The sequence below is a fragment of the Cataglyphis hispanica genome, chromosome 18 (genome assembly GCF_021464435.1).
Source record: "Cataglyphis hispanica isolate Lineage 1 chromosome 18, ULB_Chis1_1.0, whole genome shotgun sequence".
Classification (NCBI taxonomy): Eukaryota; Metazoa; Arthropoda; class Insecta; order Hymenoptera; family Formicidae; genus Cataglyphis; species Cataglyphis hispanica.
The window spans coordinates 213,877-233,555 of NC_065971.1; the positions used below are offsets into that span (position 1 = coordinate 213,877).

The window sequence follows — 19,679 nt, forward strand, 5'->3', positions numbered from 1 at the left end:
TATTTTAAAAGTCTTGTTAATATTTTAATATGCACATGATGACAATTCGTGAATATTATCTATATAACACAGTAATTCATGAATAATATTAGTAAAAGAGTAATTGAAACATTAATAACGAATTTCAAATAACTATTATGCAGTGCGTTATGGTACTGCATTTGCATGCTAATATTTATAAAATATGGTCAACTCTAAACATTTCAACATAAAATACAGAGAAGTAAAATTGTTAAAGATAATAATTTGTAATTACAATAAAAAATTATTTTTGTAACAATCTTATAGAGCGCTTTATATACATTTAGAAATCTCATGCGTAGCACAATTTTGTAATTTTTAAAATTGGAATACTTTTGTCTTTCTTGGCACAGAGCAGAGTCTGTTCGGCGTCTGTTTCCGGTATGTAAGTCGCGTATGTTTCTGGCAAACATCCGCGCTTAAAGATGCAAAAAAACGAGATGCGAGGAAACAAGGAACAGTTTGTCGAGGGTTTGTCGAGCGTTTTTTCTTTGTGTCATAAAGATACGCATCCTATATTGCGACAAGCAATATATTTTAAATATTTATATATGATCTTTATTGTAAAACCGATGAATCTTATTTTTTTTTAACTAAGATGACATTTTTGTCATCTTAGATAGCATTAGGTGCCTAATTATGTTGCCTACATTCTAATTGATTTTTCCAATTTATTACATCATAAACGCGGATTATGCTTTATCGACATCACTGTTTATAGAAAATTGCGCATTGCATGAGATAAAAATATATTTTAATAGTTAATAAAATTGCTGTTTCTTAGATTAAACTTTTGATACTAAAACAGAATCAGATATTATATAATCATTACCATGTTTATAAGGATTCGGCAAATTAAACTAGATAAATTAGGGAATAGGGGTTCTCTACGAATGAAAAACATATTTTAGATTTGCATAATAAAGGGTAAATTTTTACATTGACTTATAGTACCATATATAAATAATTGCGCGATAATTAGACGACGATAATACGATAATCTTATACGTGTAGTAAAAAATTTGTCTACATTACAATACATTAATTTCTGAGGTACTTAATCATACTATTTACAATGTATTTAATTCAAGGACACTTGTTTCGCTTATCACTATACGACTCATTCTCTCTCTTCTCTCTCATATATACTCTCGTATACTTTACGCCTCTTCGTCAAATATCTCTTCAAAATTAAAAAAATGAAATTTGGAAATTACAATCATATATAAAGCGCGATGATCGATGCGTTCAAACGCGATTGGCCTGCCAATTACTATTTTTAATAAAAAATATTGAAATTTACGCAAAGAGATAAGTGTCAAATAAACTTTCAAAATTTTTACAAGTCACAAAGTTGACTCAAAATTAACGCTCGAATTTTTATAGGATAATTCGAGTTGATCGGCGGAATAGTAATATAAATTCTATTCTCATTTTGAAAAATTACAATTGTGTAAACATAACGCAAAATTTTATGCCAACTTAATTCTTTTACGCAAATTAATGTATGTAAAAATTATATTTTCACAATTCATATTACTATTCCGTTTTTTATATATATAATAGCTTATAAAAATAATATTAATATTATAAATAGATGGTTTCGAATCATATGTAATGTGAATGACATCCACAAAAGTATTTTTTGTTGTTTAGGATACGTTACAAGAGAGTGTAAAGTACCATGTCACTGGTTTGAAATAAAATGAAGCAGTCAGTGCAGTCAAATCTTAATAATGTTTAACATAAGTCGTACATTAGGAGGCACTACAAAATATCATCAAAGACCTCGATAAATCAAGAGAAAAACACATGACTAATTTATCTCTTTTAAATCATGCATATATATGCAAAGTACATTTTCTCATGTAATACATATTTTATTCGTACTTTAACATACTCAAGGCACTAATCATATTTATCATGAGAACATAATCGGTTGTAGAAAGTTGTATTGGTGTTTGTATAATAAAACTCATACAAGAGCAGTATCACCGAAATCCTTTCACATTTTCTCTACAATCTTTTACATTTTTCTTTAATCAATCAATATATACAATGGTCCAAAAAAATATATCAAAATATTATATTGTACAATTTTCTTTATCATACTTATGATAAGGCTTATGAAATATTAACTATCACTCATATAAAGCTATAAAATATTATATTCTCTCAGCGACCTATTGAATTTAGAAAAGCTGTCATTATTTTAGAGAGATAAGTAAGAGATGCAAAATATATTGATTGAATAAAAGCAATGTGAGACTGCAGAAAAATAGAAATAATTTTATGCCTATAAGATTTTCTGCTAATAATATAAGTGCACTTATAATAGTCAGTTATTCTACAGCTAAATATTTATTTATATCTTTCTTCAACTTTCTGCTAACGGCTCAAAAATAAACTTTAGTTGGTCTTCGAATAACGGACTATCAAAAAAATGCTAATGTTTAAAATATGCAAGGAACATAAGAATATATAACCAAGGCAAAATAAAGGCAAAATAAAGGCGTTTAAGAATATTCGCTATTACAATACGATAATGAATGTGTGCATGAATTCGTAAAACAATCGATCTTATGCATAAATTATTTGCATTAAAGTTTATGAAAATATATAATACAATAGTAAAAAGTTGCAGTATTAAGCAATGCAAGTTTTGATGTAATAATTAATGTTGCACGAAATCAATATCAAAAGAACAATTCAAAAATGAAATTAATTTATAGTGCTGTGAAAGTTTTGAGGAGTACAACATATAATGTACATCTGTAATCCTTGAATTAATATTTATCATATAATGAATTTGTATTAAAAAGGAACTTGTCAATCATGATAATTTTGACTATGATATATCTATTACACATATCATAATCATCCTTCATGAATAATAATTTTATTCGCAATATATTTTTTTTAATTACTTGATTAGTTGAATTAATTGATAATCAATAAATTTTTTTTAAACTGACATATGCAATTAGATAAATTTTACAAGCCAAGAATCAATATGAATTAAATTTGTAAAGAAAACACGTTATCGGCAGTACATCAATCTTACATGTGTATAAATTACATCAAAATTTGTACAAAATTTTGATAAATAGAAAAATAGAATAGAAAATTTTTATCGAAACAATTAAATTATAATTAAAGTAAATAATTATTTAGAGTACATAGAGAACTGAAGCACATATATAGTTTGTATATTATTTAAAAATATTATTAATTGTGTAATTAATTTATATTATCCTTTTTGCATCATATTTGTATTTATATCACATTATGTGATCATTATTAAAAAAAAATTGTTTATTTTTATAAATTTTTGATTTCAATAATATTTTTAACATTGACAATTATTTATTTTTTTAATACAGATTTATTTTTTTAAGACGTGAATGATGCAGCACATAAAGATATAAAACTATATAAATATTTAAGAGATAATATGAATTTCACGAATCTATTTTCGTTTTCGTATATTATTTAATTATCAAATTTTAAGTTTTGCTGCCTTCTTGAGACTTTATATAAAATTTTTATAAATTCCAAAAATTTAAATCGCACAAGTCATATTGAATACAATATTACATAAGCAAGCCTATTAAATTCATAATGGTTGGCGATATACACTTTTATTATATAGGTATATGTAACTATATTGGCACATAATGGAGGTTGTTATTGGACTATTAAGAATAATATTTTCATTACCAAACTTTTTAATATTTTATATATACACCAAATTTTTAAATTTAATTTTGTTTGAAAAATCTAGATAAGATTTAGAAGTTTCATAAAAAAGATCTATATTATCGCGTAGTATTCGCGAAATTAATAAACAATCGATGTAAAACGAAGTCGCGCATTAAGTTTTTATAGCTCAATAATCAGATTTTCTCTGTATGACTCTCGCTGAATAAATTCTAATTAATAGAAAAACAGAAATAAAAAAGTGAGTGAAAATTGCACAACATTTTCTCATGCCCAAAACACGTAAAAGAGAAGCAAAAACTATTTTTTTAATAGTTAGATGCCAAAATATATTTTATTTCATGCTATAATTAGATATTAGCATATTTATTTAAACCATTATTAAACGAACAAATACTTTCAAATATTTTAAATCAAAATTGCGCGTCACATAATAGGATATATTAATTAACGACACGATTATATAATGCTCTTTTTTATGAATTACTGATATTTTTATTGTGAAGTTGTTGCACATGTTTGCAGTCTATTGATCAGTTTGGCTGTTTATCGTTAGAATAATGAAATTCGTTAGAAAATTCATAAACAAATATCCCCGAATCAGTATAATTTGATGATATATATCTCCTAGAAAATTAAACTGGCTCGGCGAAAAATGAACTATATATGTATAAAAAGGTGATAGTCCGTTATTTTATCGGCAAGTAAGTGCAGACGAAAAGGGGCATATACAATAATTACAAAATAATATATAAAATAAATAAAGATATTAATTATAGTAATATAACAATAATAATCAGGCATTATTGGCACTAATAACAGTAATATCATTTTTGCATTAATGATGCATTCGGGGACAAAACATTATTCAGGAAATCGTACTAAACTTTGCTGTAAAAATAATTGTAATTATTTTGTGAACGAAACACTGTGTAGGATACAAATGTAACGGTACGTTCTCGAGTTTTTTTTTTTTTTTGTTAGCTATAAATAATGTCTTAATATCAATATAGATGATCTATATTAGTTTAATATACCACAGCGGTTTGTTAAAAATGCACGTCTCTTTGTTCAGAATACTAAAAGTATACTGTAGCAAAAGAAAGTACGACTTCTTGTGCATACTAATTACAACCTTCGCAGTGAAGCCATACTGAGAGCTTTTCGAGTCGGTTGATCCGACATTGGTGCTACTAAAACATCATCTTTATTTGGAGAGCTTGAACCACCATTATCCAATTCCTGAAAAGACATAAAAACTTAAAATTTAATTTCTTCATTCATCCAATCTTCCATTTCCGTTAAACTGAAATGGAATTGTTGTAGATAAAAAGAAATAAAAATAGAGAAAATAAAAACCGGCCCCATAATAAAATATAACTGCAATATATTTATTAATTACATATATTTCTTTCACATATATTTAGTTTCATTCTTTTAATAAAAATAAAAATATATTTTTAATATAACTGATTTCGTTTTTTCTTCCCCATATTAATTTTTACAATATACTTACATGATCCCTATTATAGTTCATCCATCTAATTTTGAGTTAGTGCATGAAAATTTATAATTATTAATATATTTTTCCATGAAAATAATGTAGTAATAAAAATAAATATATTGCATATAAATATTGGAAATAAAAAATAGCAGTGTAAGATACAAAATAAAAAATTTCATTACAGTTTACAAATGATATATAAGATATTACCCAATAGAATAAATGAAAAATAAATAATTAATATGTAGAAAACATTGTGTCAATATTGTATTAATATTCGCATAGAAATATTCACTATAGAAATATTATGCAAATAGCACAAAAATTTAAAATAAATATAATTTTATAAATAAAATTAATCTCTTTAAATACATTTTAAAAGAGAAGTTAGTTTATCAATAAAAAGAAAATGTAGAAGAAAAGATCTTATAAAATAGATTACATATATAAACTAAATTTAATTTTGTTTTACAGCCTGTTTAATATATAAAATACGTTAGTATAAAAAAATAACTAGTAGAAAAATAACAACTTGCCGCCATAAAACAAAGTAAGCAGAAAAAAAGAAAAAGAAATAAGCGCAAGAAAAAAAATACATGCCAAAAAATTATCAACTAACGCTGATATTATTGCAGCTACCTAGCCGCATCTGAGCTATTTGTTGATTTGTCGGAGGAAGACTCTGTGTTGATCCAAATGGCGACATAATTGTAGACATCGCTCTATTTAATTTGCTTGGCGTTTTATTAAAACTAAACGCTCGGCCGACTCGCGCTCTTGTACGAGATGCAAACCTGGAGGAAAATATGCTTTGAAAATTTTTAAATATATCTATATAATATCCAAATGCAACATTAAACAATTTTTTTTCCTCCTTTCAAATTAGTAATTTTTTGTAAGATTTTTTTGTATATATGCATAAAATTGTATTTTTTTAATTAACACAATTGACACAATAATGTAATCAAAATTATTTTTTACTAGAAGGAAAAAAAATTTTATATGAACAGAGAGGAACATTAACAATATCACAAAAACGTTATAATATTCAAAAAACCAGTTAGAGCAGTTAGAATATCTCCTACTGTGTGTATAGAGAATATTAAATAAACATGCAAAATTTTATAACAATATAATAAAACACATCAAATTACATATATAGTAATTAGAGATTATGAAAACTGTACCATGGCTGCACATTAAAAAAAATAATATATTTATTCATAAAATTATTAATAATTTAGTTATTAATAAAAATATATATATATATATATATATATATATATATATATATATATAATTCTATTCTCCCTCTCCTTTATAATAAAATAGAATCTTGTTATGCATGTTATATTATAAATAAAAAATCAACTTATATATTAAGTCATAATGCAAAATAATATTTATCTATGTCATTTATGAGAAATTAGAATATTATGAATTGTATATGTATAATACATAACAAATTGTATGTATGTATGTATGTGTATGTGTATATATAATATATATATATATATATATATATATATATATATATATATGAATATTATTATACATATTTTTTTTCTACCTTAATTCTCATGTTACTAAGAAAAGAGATATAATAGAAAGTTTTTAATAAATAAAAAGCTTACAATATTATATCATACTTGAACTGATTGAAGCTAGCTGGAATTATTATTGAATAATTATATCTATTCACAGCACAAAATAATTTTAAAAGCAAAAGTTTTCAAGGGCGTAATTAGAAATCCTTATATAAAATGATACAATAACCAGTTTTTTTTATTTGTAAAATCAAAAATAAAAAAATGTAAACATTTTTTAACTTTCTTTAAGACTTTACTTTTTAAATTATCTTTAAATTTGCTAATATTGCGAGCTCTTAAAAGCACTTAATCTCTCATTGCAGCCGTATTGAATTATGACATCAAAAACAAAACATTTATATATATTTTTTTTTCTTGCATTATATATCGGAAATTAATTTTTTCGTTTCACTCGCGTTCGATAATATAAATTATATATAGTATGATATAATAAAATTCTTCTGATGTCATGTGATTTAATATAGCTGTAAGAGACCAGGAGCTTTAATTATGTTTGCCCTTAATAATAATTACGCCAATGAATAAGGGTATGTGTAAAAGGATAAAAAGCAAGTAAAAAAATATAATCAGCCTGGTGCGAAAACTGACGGTAGTGGGACATGTAACGTGGTTTCACACATGCTATTGAATAGGAACACATACGGGTCCATATACTCCAGGTAAAAATTATGAAATAGACTCCTGCAACCAAACGGGTTGTCCCCATTATTTTTTTTATAGCATGCAATATAGTAGAATATGTATAGTAGTAAATCTTTTGACCATAGCTCAATAGAAATATATATGCCAATACCATTTAAATATTAAAGTCGTTCAAATATAAAAAAGACACTTATAAATTTTCCGCCCAATAAATTGCTACTTCAATGTTAGTTTAAATTTTTAAAATTTTTTAAATATATCTGCAAATTAATTCTATTTCAATCAAAAACATTGTAATTTTCATCGAGCAACACTTGGGTGCTGTTATAAAATGTATTAACTCTGCAATAAGTGTGCAAAAAAATGTGCTAATAATCTATTATGCTAATTGTTGCTTAAATTATTATTGATCTTAATTGCCATTGAAAATTTTTATCTGCTACTATATTAAGTAAAAATTGCAATAATCTATCGTAATCTTTTCATTTAAAGTGTTCCTTGAGCGAAAGATTTAAAAGTTATGTTTGAAAACTAATATTTTATAGATATCTAGATAAACAGAAACTCTTCTCTATCTATAGTCTAATAAATCATCTAATTGTGGAGGAGAAAAAGAAAAGTAACAGTCCTCACACCTTTTATGACATTTGACAAACATTTTTCAAAAGATACAAAATTCTATGTAATACAGAATAAATCTTTGCTAATTCGATATTTACAAATGCAGATTTTAGCACACACGAGCGAATTTTTTCCCACGCGATTGTTTGACCATATTGATTTTGTTTTAAATGTCCTCTTGTTTAATTATATATTTTCCTTTATTCCTTTATTCATTTTAAATAAATGTCTTTCCAGATAATTTTTGCAGGTAACTTCTGATATTTTTCTTCAAACTAAACATAATTCCAAGAGTAATATCGTTAAACCGTCATGCAAATTATATATATATATATATATATATATATATATATATATATATATATATATACATACATACATATACATATATATACATATATATATAATAAAATATAATTTTGTAATATTTATCATTATATTTTAGTTATTTAAAATCAACAATTAAATCAAGAGACACGGTAGTGTCTCGCGCCAAGTCACGTTTCCTCTACCTTTTTTTAAAAAGATAATATTTTAAGTATTATTATACTTCAAATAAAATATATTCTTAACAAAATTAAAATATTCAGATTAATAATTATAAACCTATGCGCCATTACAGTATATGTGCTACAAAGTAGCATGCAATATATTTCATGTATATTCTTTTCATAGTAATCATTTTTCGTATCATATATTAAAAAAAAAAAAAAAATCATTCTTTAACCATTCTTTAAACAAAAAATGATTAATAGTTTATAAAATAGTAAAATAATATTTTAATTTTCTATTTTACGTGTTATTTATTTATATGTTTGCATACATATTTGATATCTGATAAATTTTTAGTACAAGACCTCTCCATTTCTATAGTTCTGAAACGCGTGCGCGGTTTACCGCTCGTGTGCACCCTATGTATGCTTGATATGCTTGCGCGGCTATTACGCCGTTGAGATAACAGATTATATTGTTTTTTTTTTAAATGTTATAATATAATCGTTTCTATAAATTTTCATATATATCGATATTCTTTTTCGATTTGATAGCTTTTATGCCATTACAAAATAACCGCGCGCTGCAAAATCACTTGTGTATAGTAGGCATTAGAAACATTATTTACAAATAAAATTATACAGTATCAAAATACAGATATACTCACTTAATTGTTTTTTTTAAAGTTCCTGATGCTACATCACCAGTACCAACTTCAAGTTGATGCGAATCATATCTGATAAGTAACGTATCCTGAAAAATAAAAAACTCTTTGAATAAAACGATAAATAGAATAAACAAAGAGATTATATATTATATAATGATATTTGCTCATGATATATTTTATATATAATAATAATTCTCAGGATTATATTACTTATATTAAATTTTATCATTCTAGTCACAAATTTGATATACGTACAGCATCAGCTACACGAACGGCAAGAGCCATCTGTCTACACAAAGTCTGTAAATAATTTGCTTTATTTATTTCTTCGTCAGTAATTATAAATGAAAACAACTTTTCCTTTAGTTCCTGAGTACCACGTACTACAAGTGCAAATAGTTTGTGATATCCTACAAAAATCACCAATAATTATAACTTTTCATAATAGTTGTAATCTTTTATGTGGATATATATAATATTTATTATTACCTTCAGTTTCTCTTATGTCCACAACTTTTCGTATAGCACTGAGTGATAACATTTTGATATGTTTATATGGCTTTCCTTGATTTAATTTATTCGATTGCAAACCATTTATAGTATTAGGACTTTTTAACGAGTTAAAAGCTTTTGATCTTTTCTTACATATTTCGAGAGTATCAGTAAATAGAAACAGTACCAAATGATCACCCCGTCCACTAAGACCTTCTGTAACTTCCATTACGTCACATTTACTAATAAATGATCTATGTGAAGAAACTAAATGTGGTGGGCAATTATCAATCTCATTAAAAATATCAAACATTGCTAACTGGCGTTCTGTTTTTCTTTTATCTTCGTTTATGTACGTCATAACTTTCTTAATACAGCTAATGGAAGCTTCCAGAGCACTATAGTCCGGATTACTTTTGTCAGTACGCTTAAGAATATCTGTAAAAAATATAATTTTGATAATATCTGAGGAATTTTGTTTAAACTATAAAAAAAATTAAAAATCGACATTTGAAAATAATTTTACCGCTTAATAATAAATTAATACTGGGTAATCTTTGTATTGGTTTAATTAACAGCTCTTTTAAGCTTTGTCTACCACATTCTGGTATTGTCTGACAATTTTTCAAAAAGGCATGAAATCGTGGTTTATTTTGATCACATTCTTCCAACATTTGTTTTGTATTTTCAAAGAAATTGACATATGGGGGATATGCTTTAACTAAATCTGGTTCATATTTTAAAAATATTTTTCCAATACTAATATCTTCTGTCCAATTAGCGGCACTGCAACGTAGTGCTTCCAATAACTGCTTATGAACGTCATAGATGGGTGGAAAATTACCAAATATAATCTTTACTTCTGTGCTATTTAACAATTCTTTTCCACTTTTCCCTATAAGATTTTCCAATGGTAATTTGAATAGCTGTAAAGTGCATAAATACAGATTGTTAAAATATTTAAAGTAGGTGAATCAATTTGTTTTACTATGATTTGATATATAAGAAGAGAATATTTACCGTCATAATTGTGTTGAGAATACCAACATAATTGGCTTCAGTCTCCACTAACTCAAGAAATACTTGATGGCGCTTGGACAAATTTTCTCTAACTTTCTGTAAATTTTCTGTATCAACAGTTTCTATCTCTGGAATACCTAACAAATAATAATCGATATAATTCTCTCTCTTACAATTTGCTTTATGAGTTTAATAATTATAACAAATGTATTTTTTTTATGCTGAATAATAATTTTAACAATCTGAGATTTAAATTTTTTGATTATGTTATACTCAAAGATATTTAATTAAAAAGTTAATATATATTAAACTATTAATAATATTATCATCTAAATACATACCATCCAATTGTTTATCTGGACTCGCTGTGCAGTCGAGAAAACTTCCGCTAACACTGGCTGGTGAGTCCGCTCCATTTTGTAATATATTAGATAATGGACCACCCAACCAATAAGGATGTTTTGGTAATGTTACATTTGATGCCACAATCTGTTGACTATTTCGTCTACTAGATGTGGTAGGAGACAAAACTGTTTCTAGATACTAAAAAACAATAAGATTAGAACAAAAATTATTATTATTATTATTATTATTACCAACTTACATGTTCAAATAAATATTCTTTCTCATCTGCTGCTGCCTCATTTTGTACAGATGTCCAAAACCATCCAGTTTTAACTATAAAAGCTGATACTGAGACCAGATTTGGTAGTACATTTACATTAGACTCATCTACAACCTGTAATAAAAAAACAACTTAATTATTTCATTATTATTTTATTATATCTCATTTATTACATTATTATTACAATATTCATTACAGAAATAAACAATAGATAGAGTTAATCATAACATTGGCTTAATTTACAATAATATACAATAAGAAATTTTCAAGAGAACATCACAGCTAAACATCACATATTATCTTCCACCTATAAATATCTAATAGTCTGATATATTTGCAAATATTAACATCTCATATACACAAGTAATTTCTAGGTAACAAAACACAGAATACTCTAAAAACTATAAATAAAAATAAGAATCATTTATATATATTACCAAAACTGAAAATTTTTTCTAATTTTAAAAAGATCAATTTTCTAACTTATGTTAAATATTTTTTAGCCAGATTAATAATCTACTTGTTAAGTCCTAAAATTTTTTTTCAATATTCTATATAACCTTTTTATCATATAACGTATTGTTATATTTTATTTAAATAAAAATAAATAATAAATTAATTGGACTACACTTCATAATACTTCAACAAACAAAACACAAAAAAAAAACTGAAATCAAAATACCACGAATGCTTTATCCTTCTGAGTCTTCAAATCTGTACATTTGGTTTTTATGTCGTGTGATGCAGACTGTATACCGCAACTTTTTCCATTAAAGTTAAAAGTATTTCTTGAATTATGTTTAGTGTTTGAAATCTTTGTAGGTATTGGAAAAGATTTAGATAAGGATGTATATTTCTTTTTAAAGAGGTTTTTTTCAGGAGGAGAATAATATGAATTGGCAAAAGTGTCTTGTTCATTATCAAAAAATGTTGGACAAAAATTAAAATGACTAATTTTTGAAAAAATTGATGTGTGTGATTTAGACAAATGTTCATTTTTTTCATCTAATGTATTATACAAAAACGTATCATTACACTGTTCTTGCGAATTCAATATGTTTGGATACGAGTGTGTTTTCATAAATTTAAATTTTTCATATGTCGCCATTTTATGAACAGATGTGCAAGAAGTAGTTTTTTTCCATTTTATATATCGTTTAGGAATTATTTTAACTCTTGAAGTATTATTTTGTATGTAATGAATATTCTTAAGATATTTCAAAGATAATGCATTGTTACTTATTGGTGATGTACAAACTATGTGTTTATTATTCTTTTCATAAGATGTAGATAATTTTAAATCATTTGATTTTGCTGGAAGATTTGACATCATGTTTTCACATAGAGAATATTCATCATTAAATAAAGAATCTTCAGAAATATTGAATTTAACATTTTTATTGCTCATCATTGTTGATGTTGCTGGAATGGAACATTTATTCGATATAGAAAATGTAGCAGATAAATTAGATGATTTTGTTATGTCTACACCAGAATCATTTAGCTCAAGGGAATTATATATATTGCCAGATTTAATATTTGAGCTTTGTAGATTAGAACACTGATCATCCATACTAATAGCAGAACCTTGACTGACATTACTAGAAATGAGATCATTCCATATATTATGTTCTATGTTATGTGTGTGCATATCAGATGCAATATTTTTTGATGAAGAACAGTTATCCTGACTTTTTACAAAATTTGCATTGTCAATATTGATTGATATATTATTGTAATTATAATTACTAGTTTTTATTGTATCACAAACCGCGTTTAAATTAGGATTATAAAGAGAAGAGGAAATTGGTTTAAAGTACTTTAAGGAGGATGGATTATGATTCGATGAATTTTTAAGATTTAACTTTGCAATGTTAAATTTCTGATAGAAAGAGCCAGGTACATCTATCACCTAGAGCATGTGTCATTTGCATAGTAAATAAATATTTTTTAATGTAATTTTTTAATGTAATTAAATTATTTATATATAAAAATATTTGGAATATTAAAATTATCAACTCACAACATGAGTACATTTCGGATCATTAATCTCGGTAGATTCGCCACCCTGCTGCTCCAGAACTTCACACATATGTTTTTTTTCTTCTTCGGGAAAACCAGAGAAACATACTTTTGCCCCATAAAATGGCTTCAATTTATAAGTTGCAATCTGTATTCAAAATCAAATGCATTTTCAATAAAAAAAAAATCTTGAATCATAAATTATTATTATTATTATTATTATTATTATTAATAGGCTTATTATTAATAGACTATTTTCATAAAATAATTATAAATATTATTGCAAATTGATATAAAAAATGTGATATTTTTTATTCAATGCATGATATTTTTCTACGCAGTACTGAATATAGCCATATTTTGATATTATTTGCTAACATTTAGAAGATTCACTCACTAGTTCCTCATTGTCCGCGTAACTGGAGATATCATCTTTGGCATTCCATAATGCTATTACCCATTCTACTGACATAATAGGCAATCCAAATGTGTCAGCGTATCTATACTTGTCTCCGCTGCAATGGTTTGCAATAAGATGCGTTACTTTAATGCCCATTTCTTTTCGAATGCTACCTCCCATAATTAGAACCATATTAGCTAACTTGCGCTGTTAAGAAATATTATGTTATAAGAATATAAACACATATTAGCAATCAAAATGAATAATGTCATAAAATTTATAAGTATAAATAGTGCACTGACCAGTTCATCTTCTCTGGCTCGAAAGCCGCTAAACACCACTACTGTACCTATCATAGCTTGAGTGAACATTGGTCTTTTAATACTAGGCAAAAATTCTTTTTTCTCTGCCAATTGCAACAAAGCTGTTGATCCCAGTATTCTAAAAATAAAAAAAAAATTTTAAAAAATCAAGAGAGATAATATAATCAAGACAGATAATCAAGACAGATATAACTTCAATTTCTCTATTAAAATTATAAATATGATACTTTTCAAATGTCTTATCATAAGAATATAATATATTATTATATTTACTAACCTATGAGGAGTTTTGCATAAAGTATGATATTCAGGTCCTTCGAATTGTTTGAATACAAAGTAAGTATAGTAGGTAGTGTCTTCGACATATTCTGTGCCAGTTTCAGACTTAAGTACAGGGACTTTAAACTGCTGAGCAGCAGCATTAAGTGCAGGATCATTGCAAGCCGCACCAACTAAACATATTCTCTTCTTACGTGGTATTACATAGTCTGGGAAACATAAATTTTCTTATCATTGATCTCTTTTTTATATTGCTATATTATGATAATTATTGTAGAACCAATATTTAATAAATTTACGGAGTACTTCTCATAGGACAAAGATTTATATATTTATATTTTCCAATTTTATTTTTTAAATATATAGGATAGATAAAAAAAATACCATACAAATAGTTTTTTAGGCACATATTATGTAAACCAAAAATTGACAAACAATAACAAACAAGAAGTAATTAAATCAGTCTTTGTTAGATTTTTATCATAAAATTCTAATAATCTAGATATATATTTGACTTCGATTAGAATCTTTTTCTCTGTTTTGAGAGATAAATAAACTATTTTAAATAAGTCATTTATCAAAAAATAAGCCTTCTTTACTTTCATCTTATTAATAAAACATTTATTTTTAAATGAATCAAACACACATATATATATATATATATATATATATATATATATATATATATATATACACTTATTTATTTATTTATTTATAAAAACTAATATTTATATATGCATATAAATATTAGTTTTTTTTTTAAATATTGAGTATAGAGTGTGCCAGGTATAATTAGATTTGTTTCTTGTCATAAATATACATATCGTGTTCATAATTTTTTCGGACACTTGATAAAGCAGTCAACATATAGTGATGATTGGGATTGAGATAAATCTCGAAAATAACTTGTCATTAAATACGTAAACAAAAATGTATTCGAAATTATAGATAACCGAATATACTTATGTGACAAATGCTTTTAAGATTTCGGCTCATTCTAAGAACATTTCCATCATTATCCAAATTGATATATTTGAATATTTTGCCCAAAAAAAAAATTTCTAGTTAATACATCAATTTATATATATAGCCACGTTATTGTTTCGAGAAAATGAAAAAGAAAAAATATCAAACATTTTCTAATCAAATGCATTGACTCCTTAATATATACGTAATTAATATTATATAAATTAATATTATAAATAATATAAAAAAAATGTATATAAATGTTATATATTGATATATTATAATAGATGTAATAATAATAATTGCATAATAATTATAATAATTATAATTATAAGATAAAGTAAATTTTCTCTTAATAGAAAAATGTATCAATAGCATGTGCTATTTTTAATCATTTCAACGTTGCTATGTAAAATTTAAACGTTGATACACAAAGTAGGCTCTATCTCTCATTGACTCTATCATAGACAACGGGAAGTCGCGTGTATGTATATGTACACATCTGGTATACGCGATTCACGTGCTCGGCGTAAGATAATTAACTTGCGAAAAACACGAAAGGGAAAGAGAGAGACATAGAAAAAGAAAGAGGAAAGGAAAGCAAACAGAGTCATAAACGAACATTGCAAGATTGTGAGTGAATTACTGCGAAAACATTGTCATTTTTAAGAAATTTCCTACGGGTATTTGCCGCAAAGAAACGGTTTGTTTTTGACGCCGTTTTGAGGAAATCAAGGCCGAGTTTACGAAAAGAAGATATCGAGACGAAGATACATTTTTTTTTCTTTTGGCTTTTTGGCTGATCATTTCTGACGCGTAATCCAAAAAAAAATAGATCGAAGGATATCGTCATGTTAAATGGGAGTGTAGTGTAGCGAATAAAGTTTGGGACAAATCGCGAAAATCGAGAGAAACCTTGAACCTTGAAAAATAAGACAGTCTCTTTGTATAGAAAAGAATTCAAGAGAAATTGACAAGGGTTTTTAACCTCCCCAGCAGATATGTATCTACAAGTATTTTCATCGTAAATATGCAAAAAGGTCTTTAATATAAATTCAAAACAATATAGGAGCAAGCACAGGCAAGTCCTCATCGTCGCGTAGCGACCGTGCGAGAGATTGCGTAGCGACGTCATTCTACGTTCGAAGGATGATATCGAGAATAATTTAATGTTGACAGATTCGCACTTACTTTTGGTTGTCTCCGCACTATTTATATCGCCGATACTGCCGTGAATGCTTGGCTCTTCCATTTTGGCACGTACGTTACAACATTGGTCCGTTCCCCTTCCTCCCCTTTCTACTCTTCCCGAGCGTGTTCCGTCTTCGACGCGTAACGACGCTCCCGTCCGTGTCTGTCCCGTCGTCGCGGAGGCACAGTATAGTATATACAGCAGCGCGACTCTTTTGATTTTATGTTGGCTAAAATGAAGTTCGCATGCGCGAAATAGGTAAGTTACTCAGTAACGCCATCTAACCTTTCCTCTCACTTTCTCTCTCTTTTTTCCTTCTTTTTCAATATCATTTAAATGGCTATTTATATTTGGCGGCAATCTTCGTTCACGTCGGGCTTTGCATATAAATTGTACCAAAGAAATATGAAAAAAGAAAGAAAAATGAAATAAAATTCAGATATTTATTTCGCGCATGCGTATTCATTTTAGCGATACTAACATCAAAGACGCGCCGACACTGCCGACAGTTGCACTATATTGTATGCATATATATTATGGCGGAAGCGACACAACGGCGGTTCCAATTCATTCCCTTTTCCGAATTTCCAATTCAACACGTAAACGTCACCAAATTTGCACTCACTCACTGCGAATAATTTTAATGATTAATGATTGCGGTTAAGAAATGTTGACGGCGATGCACGACTAATAGAACTGCACTAACATGATTTTACTATATTTCCGCCTCGCCATATACTTCTTTTCGTTGATCGAGTTTCTTTCTCTCTCTCTCTTGCACTCGTGCTTTTTCTACAAGTACGCGAGATTCGTGATATGAATACCAACGCCAAAGACGCTTCACTAAAATACAATTATATGACAAAATATTTATCAAACGTATTGATTGGATGTCAGACAGAGAATTTCTGGAGCTTCTAGATATTCTAGGAATTCTCTATCCAATAGATGCATCTAATGAATATTTTTGTTTTCATGAATATATAAATGATAGTCGCATGTCGCATTACTTTAGCAAACTAGGGAGTTTTAAACTTGACGTGTGCATATCTGAAGATTCTGAAGCAGCCATATATTTTCTATGCATAAAATCTATTGGTTGAGAAAATTCAAAATTATTTTCTTCTAATTGCATTATTATGAATTATTTTAGATTTGTTAAAATTGTAAATTTATTAAGATTTGTTATTACTTGTAAAAATGAAATTTACAAAGAATCGCTCAGGTATTTACATCGTGAGTATAGACTTAGCAAACCTGAAATACCCGATCTATTAATTATTACTATACGCTTGATATAAACAGTCTTCAAAAAATTATTAAATTTTAAATGAAATTATTAAATTAATAAAAAAGGAGCATATATATATATATGTATATATATATATATATATATATATATATATATATATATATATATAGACATATCATAGATTTTAGCAATTTACTAGAAATGTGCTATAATGTATATGTTAAAATGGAAGAGCAAAGCATTCAGATAATATCTGAAAATCTTGTATAAAAATATCTAAAAAAAGTATAATTCATTAAGTGTGAACATAATAAATAATATACTAATTAAAGTTTCTTTGAAAAATTACAATCAAAAAGACATTAAAGAATAAACAAGTAAAGAAAGCAAATGAGGACAATTTCAAGAACATTGTAATTTCAAAAATTCCAATTTTGTTTATTAGATATGTTTATTTTCAACTATTACAAGTAAAACTATATATGCGTGACTTTTAATACACACACAAAACATACTATTAAATATACTTTCAAAACTATAAAATTAATTTTATACATATGAGAAACTATCTGCAATTTCATTTATCTAAAAAGTATAAGAATGTATACATGATTATAAAATGTATATTATATATCGTACGCTTTCTTTTCTAAGTAAGAAAAAAAACATTATTCATAAAATATTTTAGAGATTAGAAATGAGATCGTACAACAATAAATATTAAATGCAAGCTACATACATATATCAAATTGCAGCAGCGTTGGTATATTATGAAAAATTATTGTAGGCATACATTTGTTTCATATATAAGTATAGTATTCATTTATTTTAACTCATTGATTTGATCTTATTTTGCTAATACATATTAACATTGAAACTGTACTTCTAAAGGGAGAATATATTTTTTAGTGGTGTAATTAATAATTTCAATTTTATAATTTGCTTGATTTTTTACTAAGAAATATTATGTTATTCCTTGACTGATTCCATTTGCAATGCAATCAAAGATTTTTTTAAAATGCTTATTTCAATTATCATATAAAAAACGTTAACTAATAATATATAATTACAGAAGAAAGAGTAATTTGTTCCACAAATTTTTATTAAATGTTTAATATATTAAAACAAATTTTCTTCCTTTATAAATATCTGACTCTAAATGTTTGTGTTTATTTTTTATTCATAATATGGAATACGACAGAATTTTGTAATCTAGAAACTTGAATGTATTTATATTTCTCTCTCTCTCTTATTACTTATAAATAATATTACATATCAAATTGTGCTATTTAAAATAAACATTAATTCGAAATATATTATAAATGTTTTCTTTAAGCAAAATTAGAATTGGACTTATATGCATAAATATGAAAGAGATTATTTATGCAATTACTATGCAAGACTATTTTATAAAAATTTCTGAACACAAAAATTTATTATGAAATAATCTATAGCACCTAATTAATAATCAATATTTTACGATATAAATACAATTATATTATCAATATTTACTCTTACTCTTAAAAATATGAATATACAGAGATCTTTGATTACAAGCACATTATTGGGATCACCACAAAATTGTATTTTGGAATAGGAGATTTATGTATTTTATTTATTCAACAATCTGTTTTCACAGATGTAAATCTTTTGGAAAATTTATTAAAAATAAAGCTTAAATATTCTAAAATATTAACTTTAGATATCAAATAAATTTTTAGATCAATTTGATTAACGATTAGAGGATGACTTGTGTGCTTACAATCAGATAAAAAATTATGCTTATAACTAGAAGTCATTGTATGTCACACAATCAAACTTTATAATAAAG

The 19,679-nt window shown here is 26.0% G+C and overlaps 1 protein-coding gene across 7 annotated transcripts; it reads right to left on the reverse strand.

The window, feature by feature from the left end:
- Positions 1-926: 926 nt before the first annotated feature.
- Positions 927-17,360, reverse strand: LOC126856435 (protein ECT2). 7 transcript variants are annotated; one of them, XM_050604907.1, is made up of 18 exons: positions 17,303-17,360; positions 17,078-17,224; positions 16,596-16,973; positions 14,437-14,647; positions 14,139-14,277; positions 13,834-14,043; positions 13,438-13,584; positions 12,097-13,326; positions 11,394-11,528; positions 11,131-11,332; positions 10,790-10,926; positions 10,296-10,695; positions 9,767-10,207; positions 9,533-9,687; positions 9,278-9,363; positions 7,444-7,536; positions 5,865-6,039; positions 927-4,983 (listed from the first exon to the last, which is right to left on the reverse strand). In XM_050604907.1, the coding sequence occupies exons 3-18, from the start codon at positions 16,654-16,656 to the stop codon at positions 4,870-4,872; spliced, it is 3,936 nt and encodes a 1,311-aa protein (XP_050460864.1). In that variant the 5' UTR covers positions 16,657-16,973; positions 17,078-17,224; positions 17,303-17,360; the 3' UTR covers positions 927-4,869. The 7 variants fall into 7 exon arrangements, 6 of the variants coding, with proteins under 6 accessions (XP_050460864.1, XP_050460863.1, XP_050460862.1 ...); XM_050604906.1 differs by having other exon boundaries at positions 16,596-16,825; positions 17,078-17,354; XM_050604905.1 differs by having other exon boundaries at positions 17,078-17,354.
- Positions 17,361-19,679: the final 2,319 nt, after the last annotated feature.

Excerpts from the sequence above, each read along its gene's own strand:
- LOC126856435 (XM_050604907.1), bottom strand. The coding sequence starts at position 16,656 with ATGGAAGAGCCAAGCATTCACGGCAGTATCGGCGATATAAATAGTGCG. Across the intron at positions 14,044-14,138 it reads GAGCCAGAGAAGATGAACTG|CGCAAGTTAGCTAATATGGT; the intron begins GTCAGTGCACTA and ends ATTTCTTAACAG. Across the intron at positions 13,327-13,437 it reads ATCCGAAATGTACTCATGTT|GTGATAGATGTACCTGGCTC; the intron begins GTGAGTTGATAA and ends CACATGCTCTAG.